This window comes from Neoarius graeffei, chromosome 19 (genome assembly GCF_027579695.1).
Source record: "Neoarius graeffei isolate fNeoGra1 chromosome 19, fNeoGra1.pri, whole genome shotgun sequence".
NCBI classification, from domain to species: domain Eukaryota; kingdom Metazoa; phylum Chordata; class Actinopteri; order Siluriformes; family Ariidae; genus Neoarius; species Neoarius graeffei.
This window is the reverse complement of record NC_083587.1, coordinates 67,753,222-67,769,894: the sequence shown is the minus strand read 5'-3', so window position 1 is coordinate 67,769,894 and position 16,673 is coordinate 67,753,222. Positions and strand designations below refer to the sequence as shown.

The 16,673-nt window shown below is 38.8% G+C and overlaps 1 protein-coding gene across 1 annotated transcript; it reads left to right on the top strand.

Moving 5' to 3' along the window:
• The first annotated feature begins 379 nt into the window (after positions 1 to 379).
• On the top strand, positions 380 to 6,992 carry LOC132868035 (uncharacterized). Its single transcript, XM_060901013.1, has 4 exons — positions 380 to 435; positions 4,482 to 4,594; positions 4,726 to 5,958; positions 6,076 to 6,992. The coding sequence occupies exons 2-4, from the start codon at positions 4,555 to 4,557 to the stop codon at positions 6,546 to 6,548; spliced, it is 1,746 nt and encodes a 581-aa protein (XP_060756996.1). The 5' UTR covers positions 380 to 435; positions 4,482 to 4,554; the 3' UTR covers positions 6,549 to 6,992.
• Positions 6,993 to 16,673: the final 9,681 nt, after the last annotated feature.

Below are 16,673 nucleotides of genomic sequence, written 5' to 3'. Positions count from 1 at the left end.
CTTTTTGATTTTGTGACTCGTTTAAAATGGCAGAATATTTTCCGAAGAAAACATAAATCTGGACCAACTAAAGGCCGAGACACCGTTCAGGAAATGCTGAATTCAGTCCTTAATAGCATTAATTCCTTGGCAGTGAAAATGGAGATGACAAAACCATGACAAAGCGTGTTTCCGCTCTGAGACGTCTGACGTTCAGTTGTTTTCACTTCTGCACACTGTAACGTTGTTTGTTTGTTATGTGGTGTGATGGATTAAGAAAAAGGAGAAAGTACACGCGCTCCTTAAACTTCTCTCTCTGGACTTTATGCAAAACTGGGTGAAAATTCTAAAGTTTGAAAGTCAAATGTGTCCGACTGCATGCGCGAGCTGGAGGACAGAGACATGACCTACGCATTCAGTCTGGAGGATTGAGGTGTGTTGTGACTGCGCTGGAAGGTAAACATTTCTTTCTTCTTCTTATCATTTTAAAATACGAATGTGTCTGTAAGTTCAATTTGATTCTGCGACTAAATTTGATTCTATGACTATGATTTTTTGGTGTTAGGATTAATGGCATATGATTTATATCCTTAAAACAAAAGTTTAGTATGTTCTTCTTACTGGGGTGTGTCCCTCAAGGGTATGCCTTCGGTCCTGTTTGTTTAAAAAAATGTATTTTAAAAATATATTTAAGTTGTGTAGAAGGACTTTTAGGACTCCTGTTGTGTTTTTAGGGCTACGTCTGTGCTATTGTGCAGCAGGTTTTAACTTGAGAGTGTCACTGATTGAATCAGAGTTGAAAAGAGATCGATAAAAGTGTTTTAAATATGCAGTAAAGGTTTGCTTGCATTACACTCTCAGATTTAAAGACCTAACATAGCGTAATGTTAATGGTGTGATTTATTTTCCTTTTTGATCTCGGATGTTGTTACTCCCCTGAGATTAACTTACTGTCATTTGCAAGCTGTATATTTTGCAGTTTGTCCCACAGCATCATGGTTTTTGATATCATTATGCAGATCTGCTCAGCATTGACGCTCTGGACTCTTACAGTAATGCTTTTATGGCTGAGGACTACAGTTGACTTACTAACTTTAGGACTGCAGTTGTCATGAACAGTTTTGCACTCAAGTTTCCATCAGTGAAGAGTTTATAACATCAACGAGAACAGTTAAAACTGTTAATGTTATAGTCGTCATGCTGTCTGTTGTTGCCCAGGTGAGGATGGGTTCCCTTTTGAGTCTGGTTCCTCTCGAGGTTTCTTCCTCATGCCGTCTGAGGGAGTTTTTCCTTGCCACCATCGCCACAGGCTTCATCATTGGGGATAGATTAGGGATAAAATTAGCTCATGTCTTGGGTCATTCAGATTCTGTAAAGCTGCTTTGTGACAATGTCTATTATTAAAAGCGCTATACAAATAAACTTGACTTGACATTAAGCAGTTATTCTGTAGAACATCTGAAAAAGTCAATAAATACAAAAACAAACGAATAAAATAAAACTGGATTTAGATCTCCCCATTTTGCATTTTCTCTCTGATTCATACTATATTATAATCCTGTCCATTTCCTCTGAGCGTTTTAGTTTCGCAGGTTATTTTATTTGCTCATAACGAGGTGTGTTGATTATTTTTTTTATACCATGATTTTCAGCACACACAAGTTTCTCATCACAGACACTCAGAGCACTTGTTTGTGTCCAGATCTCAGCAAAGGCAAGTTCACACTTTTGTGAAGCAGATCAGAAACACGCCGGACAGAACGGGCCGACGTAAACACGCACAGGGAGATTTCAAAAGAGTTCTCTTTATAATTGAACACCTTTTTTTTTCTCATCTCAAAACATTTCTGTTTCCTGAAAACTTCTCCTCCTCTACCACTGCATAAACTTACCACTCTTTACCAACTTTGTGTGTGTATTCTGTTTTCTTTGACCTATGTAAAGCAACCTTGGGCTTGAGGAAGGTGCTATATAAAATATAAATGTAACTTATTATTGTTTATTGTTATTTTTGATCATATGGTCAGATGTGATACAGTTTACTCCTCAGAACTGCCACGAAGCCTGATATTATTATTATTATTATTATTATTACAAAGCCAGAAAAAAGCTTATGTTTGTATTTGATTTGATCCTGTTCTGTATGTTCTGCATACAAAGAGCATAAATCTGCACAAATATTCAGTTTATTTAAATCATAAAAAATAAACCAGTCAAGAAATGAACTGGCTGAAAATAAGTAGAGGTTGAATAAACAGATGTTACAAGTTAGAATTCAACCTCGGTTAGAGTTTTTAACCCAGTTCATAATTTGCTACTTGTATTAGGGAGACTTACTCGAGCTCGGGTTCGGATTTGGGAAGACTTTGTATTTTAAATGACTTGATGACGTAGTAAGACTGGACTCATGAATAAATTCAAAATATATATCACTCCTTCTGTCACAGTCGTCACTGGTCTAGTAGTTTAGCTGTTGTGTTAAGAATCAGAAGATACTTTAAAAAATGCTAATTAGGTAGATGGGAAGAGATGGACAGACAGACCAGAGGAAATACTCTGTAGGTGTAGACAGAGAGGAAGTGGATGGAAGAAAGAGAAACAACAGAAGTGATGGAAAATCCCTTTTCAGAATCTTTAGGAAATTATGAACTAGGTTAAAAATGTTAACCCAGGTCAAAAGAAAAAAAATCACCTAGGTTGAAATTTTTTGACCTGTAACACATATCTTGAATATAAACAGCATTAACTATAATTTACAGAAATTTTTGTTTTTACAAAATTTATAAATAAACAAGTTTTTATTTAGTTGATAAATGCTTAAATGTCAAGGTGTAAATTAAATAATTTTATATTAATGGCATTTTTATAAGTAAAATTATATCCTAGAAATATTACATAATGTTTTTTGAATTAATGAATTTATTTTTCAGGAAATAGTTTCATATAATAGTCCAGTGGAAATAAAATTGTCTTAAAACCAAAACCACAGAAAAGTTTATTCCAGGTGGAAAAACAGAGCAGCTCATGTGTGTAAAAAAAAATGCAAACTCTTTGTGCCATTTCCAAATTTGCTATACACACACACACACACACACACACACACACACCCTGATTATGTCCAGTGACATGCAAATCTGATGCGTGACTTCACCACTTGCTAGTTTTTTGTCTCATGTCACTGTGATTAGCAGAACAACACTAACTTTATTTACACAACATGAGTTTGTCTAGTCAGCTAGTTAGCTTAGCTAATGTTAATGTGATCTCTCTAATACCAAAAAGCTAACTCTCATTAATTTACTGCATTGTGAAATTAAAACCTGTAGCCACAATAAGCCAAGAGTGAGCTAACATTAGCCTCGTGATTAGCGTTAATGCAAAAGGAGGAACCTTAAAAGTTAGCTGTAGAACTTTACAACAGAATATTTCCTCGTGAGAAAAGGGTTCAAGTGGAAACCTTTCAGACCCTTTAACTGGCATTCCCAATTTTCATTTTACTACATTAATTATTCTACAAACCCACAAGAACCTTAAGAGAGGACTAAAGACCAAGAGTGCCGAATGTTAAACATCAGACAGGTTTTAGGTGCTAAGAAGAAAATAATTGCACATAAGTTATTGGAAAATAAATAAATGAATGGATAAATATAATTCTTCATTCAGAGTTCTTTAGATAATTAAGGGTTGGTGGCTTCTAGAAGGCTTCATAGCTTTTCATAGTTCCCCTAGAGGGATAACTGAGGACCACTTGAGGGTTCTAACTTTAAGAATGTAGGCCCCCAACATGAGCTCTTTAAGGGCTCTTATCAAGGGTTTCTCATATGCGGAAAAGGTCTTGGCATCCTAAAAGGGTTCGACTTCGAGCCTGTTTTAATTGAGAAACATTTTGTTGTAGGGTTCTACCCAGAACCATTACAACTAAAGAACTGAAGGTTCTACCTGAAACCCTTTCTGATGGAGAAACATGGAACCTTTAACGGTTCCTTCAGAGGAACAACCCAGGTTTAGAACCCACACTTAACAGTTTTTTTCTTTTCTTTTTTTTTAAGTCAGGCTTTTTCAAGAAGCTACGCTCTTAGAAAAGGAGCTCTTCAAGGGTTCTTCTCAAGGGTGTTTCCTTATAGGGTCTTAAACCAGGTGGGGATGACAACCAAAGAACAATTAAGGGTTCTGAATTTTTTAAAAATGGCATAGAGTAGAGCATTTTTTAGGAAAAAGAGTTTTTCATGGGTTCTCTGTATAGTTCAAGGTTCTTATCCATCTTTCTGATAGAAAAATGCTTTGTTGTCAGGCTCTACATGGAACCGTTAATGGTTCCCCCCAGAGGTACAATGGAAGAACACTTAAGGGTTCTAAATTTTTTAAGAGAGTAGTTATCTAATGCAATACTACTGGGACAGTTTAGAATAATAAATGTAGTAAAAAGAAAAACTGAAATGTCAGTTAAACAATAAATGAAATAAATGTGAAGGACTTGTGTGTGTGTTTGTCTCGTTCTACAGCTCCGAAGATCTCACAGAGTGCTGAGTTGAACAAATCTGGTCCGTTAGAAGCACCTGGTTTCCCTGTTTAATCATGTTCCCCATCGTACTTATTATGTCGATATTATGTCAAGGTAAGTTCTGCGTGTTCCAGTCATGTTTCAGCATGCCCTAAACACACAACCTGTTCTTATTCTGAAGTTTAGAGATCGAGAAACTCCCATTCCAATCTACGCTAATAACCAGGTGTGTTTGATTCTCACAGGTCACGCTGTTGACTACGGTGTGGAATTTGTCACAGCATTTCCAGAGAACCTTGCTTACTACTTTCCAGCAGAGCTCTACCACACACTGAAAATCACTACATTCCTCCCTGACACTACTATTCAGATCTTCATGAGTGGTACATCTGTCAACCAAAGTTTCATCAGCATCCCACAGGTGTTCACTGTGAATGTTTCTGGTGCAGAAGTCAATCAATTTGATGTCTCTACGAAGTCAATCAGAATTGTTAGCAACAAGAATATCACTGTGCTTTCCATCAACAAGAGAGGAGACAGCATACAGGCCAATGTTGTTCTACCTACAACACATCTGGGAGTGGAATATCTAGTCCCTTCCCATAATTACACCGAGTTGGCTGTCCAGCTGAACACCTATAATTACTCTGTGGTCACTGACTCGTCCATTGTGCCGATGGATTTCAGTTACAGACTCCTCATTATTAATGCAGAAAATGTGAGCAACAGCGTCACGGTGACCAAAAAAACACCTGAGAAGGAGGAAAGTACTGAGATCGCACTAGGCCCTTTTGAGCTGACGCAGCTGCCAAGCGACGCCTTCTGGTTTAAAGTTTCATCAACTGCAAAAGTTGCCGTGATCTTGACCAATCCGTGTATCGACACTGAGAATTGCAGGTGTAACTTGGTTGCACACCAACTTCGACCAACCACCTTTCTAGGAACTGAATTCATCTTCCCTCCTTTCGATGACCCTGTCAATCGCCTAGTTGTAACCTCAGCCGACAGTGTTGACCTCAGCTGTGGCTCTGAGAGCAAGACTGTTGCACCTGGTTCCATCGGATTACTTCCCTATTTACCAGCTCTAGACACTGGAAGCCCAAGCTTCACAACATCGGTGCCAGCATCGGTCAGAGTAATCCACCCTGGCATCATAATTGATCTCCTCCCGAAAACCTTGTTTTCTAGCTGCTACTTGGTACACACCAACATACAGACCAGAGCTTTTGTTATACTCATCGTTGAAACAGCGACAAAAGACGACACCCACATGGGCATTAAGCCTCTCAGCGCTGTAACCTCTGTAAATTGGAATGATGTGGGGGATACAGGATACTCATGGGCTTCAGTAAAACTGGATTCCTGTCGGTCATGCATCTTTTGGCATCCTACCTCGAAAATTGCGGTGTATGTCTTTGAGTATTCAGAATTATTGGTGTTGTATGGAGGTCCAGCAATTTCTATAAACAATGAGCCAGGTAAAGTGCTGCTTGAATTCTTGCAGATTATAAAAACTATCAAAAGCAATGGTATCTAATAGGCTAATAGAACAAGGTCATAACTGTGCATTTAAACTGTATTTGTTTGCTCCACAGACCCCAACGGTTGTGTTGTGGTTCCGACGGAATATGTACTTTCTAACGTCACATCCAGTTGGCAGGCATCTCGGGCTTACTGCATCAGTAAAGGCTTGATTCTGGCCAGTCCCAACATGAACTTTACACAACAAAAAATGGTAGCTACACTCAACAGTATGAATGCGGAAGGTGCTGCATGGCTTGGCCTGCGACGCAGCCTTGTCACCTCTGAGTGGTACTGGCATAAGGATGTCCACTTCAGCTTTGCCAACTGGGAGACCAACCAACCTACGAGCAGCCTGTGTGTTTCCATGAGGATGGAACCAAAAGGGAATTTCACATGGAGCAGTATGCGCTGCTGCTCATCCTTGCTTCCCCTGTGTGCTCGAGACATGGTAACCTTGGGCAACATGAACGATTTGAGTGTTTATCCATTTGGGGCAAGCACCTCCGTTAGCCCAGGCTCAACCACCAGCCTTTCAGCCATCTAATCATCAATTGCAGCTGAATTGTCATGCTTAATTATTCATTTTTTAATACGCCCTACAAAATTTAATCGACTCAATCTGTGAATCTAATAACCTCCAACATCTGCTTTCATTTGCTTTAAAATTTGGGGCTATGAACCTGAGCAGCGTGTGTGCTAATAATGATGACACGGCAGTCCATTTGCTGGTAGTTGTCTTATTAGCATAGTGCATTGCTATTTTAACTTCTACCATAATAACTACCATAGCAGCTGATGCTAACACAGCATTAGCCATTTCCAATCTAGACAGATTCAGTGTGTGCGTGGTTAGCCATGTTTTCGTTTATATGTTCAATTAAAATGTTAAAAAACTGGTCAATGGACAAAGTGATGAAATCAGCTGCCAATGCATTTGACGGTCTCCTTTAAGACAATACAACTTTCAGTTACAGCTACATTTCTCAATACCTGTCACTTCATGCAAGTAAATATTGCAATCATGTTATTTATTCAACTAAATTAATTTTCACTTCAATTATTCTAAGTATATTATACTTGAATGGAAACTTAGCTTTACCTCTATCCTGTAAACATATCCTGTACATATATTATTATACACACATGGAGATGTAATGCAATTCTGTAGCATACATAATTATAGTGAAGTTATATTTTAACACTTCAGATTATTTTAATACTAACTGGCTTGTTACTGTAGTTGTAGCTTATACTAAAAATAAATGTTTTTATTTGATCTTATTGTCTCTTAATGAATATGCATGCTGTAATCAAGACAAATAAATATATAATAAAATAATAAATAATGTATGGGAAATTTGTTGCACACTTACCTAAAACATGATGTTCAAGAAAACATAATTCAATTCAGGTAAATATTTTATTAGTTATGAAAGCATGATAGAGTTGCTATTGACTGTGCAATTTTACACACACACCTTTTAAAGAAGAAGTGTGTATTTTTAAGCAGTGCCCTCATCATATGGTTTAAGAATAAACAGGAAAAATGGCCAAGGTTTTTTTTATATATATATATAAATCCATCTCATCCAAAATACAAAAATGTTAGACAAACTTAGTGGAGGTGAACATGAATTAAAAAAAAAAAAAAAAAAAAAAAAAATATATATATATATAACAAAATAGACAAAAAAATCCTATAGTGAAGGATTGATTGACTGATTTAAGTGTTTATTTCGAATATGAAAAGCAAAATAATAAAAAGAAAAATAAAACAAACATTTAAACATAATGCATAGAAATACGGCGGCATGGTAGTGTAATGGTTAGCGCTGTCGCCTCACAGCAAGAAGGTCCGGGTTTGAGCCCCGTGGCCGGCGAGGGCCTTTCTGTGTGGAGTTTGCATGTTCTCCCCGTGTCCGCGTGGGTTTCCTCCGGGTGCTCCGGTTTCCCCCACAGTCCAAAGACATGCAGGTTAGGTTAACTGGTGACTCTAAATTGAGCGTAGGTGTGAATGTGAGTGTGAATGGTTGTCTGTGTCTATGTGTCAGCCCTGTGATGACCTGGCGACTTGTCCAGGGTGTACCCCGCCTTTCGCCCGTAGTCAGCTGGGATAGGATCCAGCTCGCCTGCGACCCTGTAGAACAGGATAAAGCGGCTACAGATAATGAGATGAGATGAGTGAGAAGAAGTAAAACTTATAAACTCCCACCCCTTCTCCTTAAATAATGAATAACAATAACAAGCTTCCTTGCTACCCGTTTAGATGCTCATGCCTGATACTTATAGATAAATAAAATACATTTCTGACTTTGTATTTAGAAAAACCTAAATGTAATTTACATATATCCATACACATACATACATACATACGCATAAACACATATGTATACATATACATACGGTACATATCTACATACATATACATCCCTACATACACACACCTCCCCATACATACACCCATATAAAATATATCTATTATAAGCATACACCTTCACATACAGTACGCACGCACACAGACACGAAAAGTAACAGAAAAGTCTTCTCATAACACTTAGTGCTACCCATCACCTCCCTCATCCCTGTACCTCTTGAAAATAGTGTCTTTGAACCTCATTTTAAACTGTTTCATGTTTGGACGCTGCTTCAACTCCATGGTGAACCTGTTCCATAGTCTCACTCCGCTAACTGAAACACACAAACTTTTCCTGTTTGTACGAAATAAAGTTAAAGTTAATTTTTCCCCTTAAATTATAACTCCCCTCCTGGATACTGAATAATTTTTGTATATTTATTGGTAATAGATTATTTTTAGCTTTGAACATTATTTGAGCTGTTTGATAATCCACAATGTCTGTAAATTTTAGTAATTTGTAAAAATAACGAGTTTGTGTGTTCCTGATAGCCAACGTTGTGAATGATCCGTATTGCTCTTTTCTGAATGATGGTTAGTGGCCGTAGTGATGTTTTGTAATTGTTGCCCCAAACCTCAGCTCAGTATTGAAAGTATGGTGAGACGAGGGAACAGTAAAGAGTGTGGAGTGATTTCTGATCCAGAACCTTTTTTGCTTTGTTACCCCCGCCAAGGAGGTTATGTTTTCAGTAGCATTGGTTTGTTTGTTGGTTGGTTTGTCTGTTAGCAACATTACAGAAAAAGTAATGAACGGATTGCTCTGAAATTTTTTCCAGAGGTGTGACTGGGCACAAGTAACAATCCATTAAATTTTGGTGGTGATCCGGATCACCTTCTGGATCCCGGATTTTTTTAAAGGATTATTGGCGGAGGTCTGCCGAGTGCTTTTCTAGTTTATTATTGCAATGCTTCTTGAGACTTTAGTTTGTACGTGGCTGTTATGCAATTTCCAATTGATTCGGTAATCTATGGTTACTCCAAAAAATGTAATTTCGTGAACTCTTTCTATTTCAACTCCATCTATTTTTATTAGTGCCTGTGTATTCAGTGTACAATTACCAAACAACATTGTTTTTGTCTTGCTCAAATTTAGTGATAACCTGTTTCTATCGAACCATTTTTTAAATTTGTTCATTTCTATAGTGGTGTCCTTCTGTAATTTTTGTAAGTTATCCCCAGAACAGGAAATATTTGTGTCATCAGCAAACAACACAAAATGGAACACCTTAGTGACTTTACATATATCATTAAATGTACAAAATGAAAAACTTATCAAAAGGATCAAAACCATGAAGCTAGAATCCTCTTCTTCTTCTTGAGTCTTTGTGACTCAGTGTCACAAAGCATCTTTATAAGCCTTGACCATTCCTTTCTGTCACTGGTGATCGTTACGGCTTCTTCAAACGTGATGGAACGTCCTTCTAGGTCCCTCAACGTCGCGCTGTCTCTCCATCTTGTTCTTTGTAGAGCAGGCCTTCGTGTTCCTAATGGGTTCCAAAAGACGAGTCTCTGGGTAATTCAGGAAGGTGCCGTCCTTACTACGTGGCCAAGCCATGTTATTGTTTCTTTTGTAGTATGTTTCTCACTGGAGGTTGGTTAGTGTGTTGGGATAATTCCTTATTTGAGATGTGGTCCATCCAACTGATACTAAGACAACAATTATAAAAGGATGAAAGACGTTTTTCTTCCCTGATGGTTGTGTTCCAGGTTTCTGCACCATATACAAGAGCAGTGGAAACTACTGTAGTGGTCTTTTACCAAAAATCCAGGTGACTGACTGAGTATTTCCATGACTGACTGTCCTTGCCTTCATGGCTCAAAAAGGGATTGTCCACAATGTCGAATATAATTTAAACTCAATGAATTAAGGTTTTATTTTGTATTCAACATAAATAAAGCAAAAAAGATAAATAAGTTTCAAACAAACAGTCCCAGCCTATGAAGGCAAGAAACAGACGTAAGAAAGCTGTTGCCTCCAACCAGCCACGCCTTCTCTGGCTCTGGACAGGTAAATGTAGCTTTGAGATGGAAGTACTACACTCCAGACCTGCAGATGGTGCACAAGACACTCAAACAAAAATGGTTAGATTTGGCTCCAACATTCCGGCCTCTAATTGTATGCAATGTAAATAGAATACAATTACAAAAGCATAAAATGGAGCTCTTAACCATAATAAAAATGATTTCCCTTTTTTTTATGGAAAAAGATAAAATTACATACTTTCAATAGGTTGATTGCATTAGTTGTCAGAGGAGCAATCATCTACCAGCAGACAGACTTTTGTAATGGGTCACTTGAGAACACTTGTCTTTGTTTTAATCTGTACTGAACGTACCAGCCCTTTTCCATCCTGAAAGGTTTGAAGGACCCTTCCCAAGATCCAGGACCCTCAAGATGCTGTTGCATCCACTATCAAAACTATGTCTCCTGTTTGAATGTTTCTTTTTGTATTTGTCCACTTTTGCCGTTCTTGTAACAGCGGGAAGTATTCTTGAATCCATCTCTTCCAAAATAAATCAGCCATATATTGGACTTGTTTCCACCTACGTCTCAGATACATGTCAGATTTCTGAAAGATTCCTGGTGGTAAAACAGGTTTAGACTTTAAAAGCAAAACATGATTAGGTGTCAAAGCTTCAAGATCATGTGGGTCAGGTGACATAGTGGTAATGGGCCGACTATTGAGGATTGCCTCTACCTCACATAGGATGGTACACAGGCCTTCATCATCAAGTACTTGCTGGTGTAAAACTGACAAAAGCACTTCTCACCATTCTGATAATCCTCTCCCACACGCCGCCATGGTGTGACGCTGCTGGGGGATTGAAAGACCATTTGATGTTATCTTTTAACAGGGAATTTCTTATTTTATCCTGATTCAAAGTCACAAGAGCTTTTCTCAATTCTTTTTCAGCACCTACCAAATTGGTACCGTTATCTGAACGAATGTGAGAGACTTGACCTCTACGACAAACAAATCTTCTGATGGCGCTGATACAAGAATCTGTATCTAAGGAATATGCCATCTCAAGATGCACTGCCCGACTAGACATGCAAGTAAAGATTACCCCGTACCGTTTTACAAGGCTTCTAGCCCGCTTGATTTCAATTGGTCCAAAGTAATCCATTCCTATGTTTGTAAAAGGGGGAAGGTCAGGGATTACTCTCTCTTTTGGTAAATCTGCCATTTTCTGTATTTTTGTTCTTCCAGCTACTCGTCTGCAGACAACACATTTGTTAACTATGCTTCTTACAGCAGAGTTTGCATTTGTGATCCAGTACTTTTTACGGAGTTCTGAGAGAACATGATTTCTTCCACTATGGCCTGTGTGTTCATGAATATGATGCAATATCAAAGAAGAGATTGGATGACCTTTATGTAGGATAACTGGATGTTTTACCTGCTCAGGCATAGCTGACCTGCAGAGGCGTCCACCAACTCTCAATACACCATCATCCAACATTGGATCCAACCTAAATATACAACTTGTTTTTTGTACACTAGGTGACACCATTTCCAATCTGGCCAATTCTTTAGAGAATGTTTGTCTTTGGCTTATTCCAATGATTACCTTCTCTGCCCTTTCCAGATCTTCAATGTTAAGGTTCTGACCACCCAATGTAGATTTGAAGGCTTGCATCTTTAAAGCAACTTCTCTGCTTTGAGGGCAGATCTTTGCACATTCAATTTATTTTCTTTTTCTTGCAAGGATCTTCAAGATGTCTTTAAATTTCAAGAACCAAGCCACTGCCTTCTTAAGTTTCAACCACTCTGAAAAATATAACAGCAGTTGATCAATTGGGTTTTCTTTATCTTGGACATTAGTGCTTAACACGGTAACTTTCTTTTTAACCTCTTGGTCATCCACTGGGCTGAACTGGAAATCTGTAGGGTAAAATGGCCATTCATCTTCTGGTTTACTGAGAAAGGTTGGACCTTCTATCCACCGTCTGCATTCAACAAACTTCTTGACAGTCAAGCCTCTAGACACATCATCAGCTGGATTTAATTTTGTTCCCACAAACCTCCACTGAGAAACTGGAATTGTCCCGGATAACAGATATTCGATTGGCAACAAAGGTGTGGAAACGTACATATTCGTTAGCTATATACTTTAAGACTGTCTATCAGTCCAAAACACTGAGTTCTCGAGTTTAAGTTGAAGCTCTAACCTGAGCATTTTATCCACCCTTACTGACAGCACTGCCGCAGAGAGCTCCAGTCTAGGAATTGCCATCTGTTTCAAGGGAGCCAATCTTCCTTTTCCCATCATAAAGGAAACAGAGACATCACCGTGGTCATTCTCCATCCACAGATAACTTGCAGTGCCATAGCCATATTCACAAGCATCCGAAAAGTGATGCAATTGGGCATGCATTGGCTTTCCAAAATGCCTTGGTTTAATGCAACAGGGTACACTGAAGTCATTCAGTCTCTCAAGACTAGATATCCACTTCTGAGATGTTGCAGAACAAATTGATTCGTCCCATCCATACCTTTCTTTACACAACTGCTGAAGCATATGCTTGACAGGCAAGGTAAGTGGAGCTAAGAAACCAAGTGGATCATATACTGAACTGATAACGGACAATAATCCTCTTTGAGTGAGTGGTCTCTGTTTCAGTGCAATCTTAAACATGAATTTTCAATACACCACTGTAATCCAAGAGCCCTCTTCATTGGCAGTTCATCTTTCTCCAAGTCCAGCATTTTAACATCTTTGGCTCTATCTTCTTGAGGAATAGCAGCAAGGACAGTACGACTGTTACGTGCTCATTTTGTGAGTTGAAATCCTCCTTTCCGACAGGCAGTTGACAAGTCCTCAACAAGTTGTAAAACTTCCTGATCTGAGGGCAGAGACTTCAAACAATCATCAACATAAAAATTGTTGTTAATAGTATTGATGACTTCTGTGGAGGCGGCACGGTGGTGTAGTGGTTAGCGCTGTCGCCTCACAGCAAGAAGGTCCTGGGTTCGAGCCCCGGGGCCGGCGAGGGCCTTTCTGTGTGGAGTTTGCATGTTCTCCCCGTGTCCGCGTGGGTTTCCTCCGGGTGCTCCGGTTTCCCCCACAGTCCAAAGACATGCAGGTTAGGTTAACTGGTGACTCTAAATTGACCGTAGGTGTGAATGGTTGTCTGTGTCTATGTGTCAGCCCTGTGATGACCTGGCGACTTGTCCAGGGTGTACCCCGCCTTTCGCCTGTAGTCAGCTGGGATAGGCTCCAGCTTGCCTGCGACCCTGTAGAAGGATAAAGCGGCTACAGATAATGAGATGAGATGAGATGACTTCTGTGGCAAAGTTACCCTTGTTGTCTTCTGCGGTCCTCTTTAACGCAAAACTTGCGCAACTTGGAGATGATACTGCACCAAATAAGTGAACAAGCATGCGGTGTTCTACTGCACTTTGACGTACATCACCTTCAGGCAGGGGCGCAGCTAGGGGGGGGAAGTTAGGACGATTCTAAGGGCCTGGCACTGACAGGGGGGCCTGGCACTGACAGGGGGGCCTGTGAGGGATATTAATATTATTTTAATAGTATTGCCTTGTGTAAGTTTTTGAAATAAAATATTTCATTTCATCTGTTAAAATATGCAAATTATACATGGTTATGATTTGCTATAACATTTTTCTTGAATTATTTATGATATTGTCATTTCACCCCTCCACCCTTTTTACTAATGGTACAGTGTGATTGTGGGCGGGGACAGTGAAATGTGTAGCTCCGTGTGTGCGCAGCGCCGCTATTAGCGCAGCTTAGAGCAGCTGTCAGTTTTTCTATGTGCGCAACAGAGGTGAACATTCTAGAAGTTGCTAAGCAGGAGCAGGTGTGATAAACTATGAAGTCCGGATATCACACTGTGTGTGGAAAAAAAATCACCTTTTTTCATAGGTATCTTTATTGTATAATTAAGTCTAGGGGTTTTGCCATCGTTCATGTGTGGATTTGTTGATATTGTTAAGTATTTAACTTTAATATTTTGCACATTAGCTGTGGTCATAGATATCATTGCTATTGTTCATGTGTGGATTTATTGATACTGTTGCTAAGTATTTAACTTGAATATTTGAACATTTGCTGTGTTTTCTAATAAATGTGTGATGCCTAAAAGAAACCAAAAACACTTAGTGGATTTCTTGCAGTGCACTCTGTAACTGTATCAAAAAACTAGTGTAGTTATTCATCAAGGCATACATTTGATCACATACAATAAGTCAATAAATGGAGGAAACAAAGGAATACATTTTGTAATCCTGATTATTGATGATGTTTGCTGGACGGCTCTGGAGTCTCCATAATGTGCATACAGAATGTTATAAATCCATACTGATACAGTGATGCATGCAATTTCTTTCAACACAAACATTTGGATTGAATGAACTCCACAGGCTACTGAGTGGCTTAATAATAGTTGCTCATAAAAGGGAAAAAAATAAATAAAATAATATACATCTTCCATATATATCATGGAATTTTCATTTTAAGGCAACAGTCTATTCAGTCTAATTCTGACAGTTCTGCATTTAAAATGTTCATATACCAAATAATTGTATCACCTAAACTTGATAGGTAGCTGATCACATACATAGTAATGTAGAAGTGCCAGCCAAAAACAGACTTGAAATTCAATTGCTTGAGCTTGAAAATTTTACCGGGGGGGCCCTAAATTGTAATCTTTCATAGGGCCCAAGATTTCTAGCGGCACCCCTGCCTTCAGGCCACCAGAGAAATCTTAGGTAATCCACGTCTTTTGATGACACTCTTACTTGATGAAACATGGAGCAGATATCTGCCATTACAGCAACTGGCTCCAGCCTAAACCTTACAAGCACTCCAACCAGACTATTTGTTAAGTCTGGACCCTGAAGTAATTCGGAGTTAAGTGACGTTCCTTGATAGGATGCACTACAATCAAAGACCACGCTTAAGGTTTTCTTCTTGGGATGGTACACTCCATGATGTGGGATGTACCACACCCTACCATCGGTCTTTTCTAACTGTTCACATGGCATCACTTCAGCATATCTCATTTCAATAATCTCTGACACAAAGCCACTGTATTCCTTTTTAAATTTGACATCTCTTTGGAATTTTTTCTTCAGGCCAAGGAGCCGCTGTACTGCCACAAATCGATTGTTCGGCAAGACTGGATTTTCTCTCCTAAAAGGTAAATCAAGAGTATAGTGTCCATCTTGCAGCATTACACTATTATTTGCACATTTCATAAATTTCTTATCCTCCACTGACATTTCAAGTTTATCTTCAGATACTCTTTCACTGAAATCCTGATTGTACTGACTAATCAAAAGTTCTTCAATTCTGGCTATAGAAATTCTATTGCATATAACTATTGGACAGTTAATTGCGCCAGAATCGTAACCTCTAAGGGGGCCATTAACAACCCATCCTAGGTGTGTTCTTATGGCAAAGGGTCCACCTTGTTCACTATTAATCACCTCCCAGGGTTCAATGACTTTATGAGCATTTGACCCAATTAACAACTCAACTTGGGCATCAATGATAGGTAAAGTCACCTTTTGTAGATACGGCCATTTTAAAAGTTCTTCCTTTCTGATCATGTCTTTTGTTACGGGCATCTCTTGCTGGGTGTAAACATCTGGTAAAGCAACAAAGTCAGAACTGCCTAAGGCAGCAACTTCAAGTCCTGTAACTAGACATGAAGAGAGACATCTCTCTTGATTCAAAGTACGCAACATAATGCTGGTTTTCTGTCCTTTAATATGCAGTTTTAACATTAGTTGTTCAGTGTAAAAGGAAGCAGAACTGCCTGAATCAAGAAAAGCATATGTTGTAATTATCTGATCACTTTTGCTGCTTTTTACCTTAACAGGAACAATGGCAAGTGCACAATCATTCTTACCAATATGCCCACAAGATTTAAAGGAAACAGGATGATCATTGTTATTGTCCACAGGAGGTTGCTCTGCATCTCTATTTGTAATTTGTTGATTTTCTATATGCAAAAGTCCAGGATGTGGTTTCTTACATATGTCACACGTCAGGCGCCTTTTGCAGTCTTTACTCATGTGTCCTTTTACGAGACATCCAAAGCAGATTCCATTTTTTCTTAAAAAGTCAATTTTCTCTTTATTTGGCCTATCTCTCAAAATTGAACACTGTGAAAGTGAATGCTTACCCCTGCAAAATCCACACTGGACCGGCTGAACTAATTGATCAATTCTTGTGGCAAAGCTTCCAGTAGATTTAGATTTGGGCAGAAATTTTGACTTCTCT

Coding starts and splice junctions, on each gene's coding strand:
- LOC132868035 (XM_060901013.1), top strand. CDS start 4,555: ATGTTCCCCATCGTACTTATTATGTCGATATTATGTCAAG. Junction 4,595..4,725: donor TATGTCGATATTATGTCAAG/GTAAGTTCTGCG, acceptor TGATTCTCACAG/GTCACGCTGTTGACTACGGT. Junction 5,959..6,075: donor TTCTATAAACAATGAGCCAG/GTAAAGTGCTGC, acceptor TTTGCTCCACAG/ACCCCAACGGTTGTGTTGTG.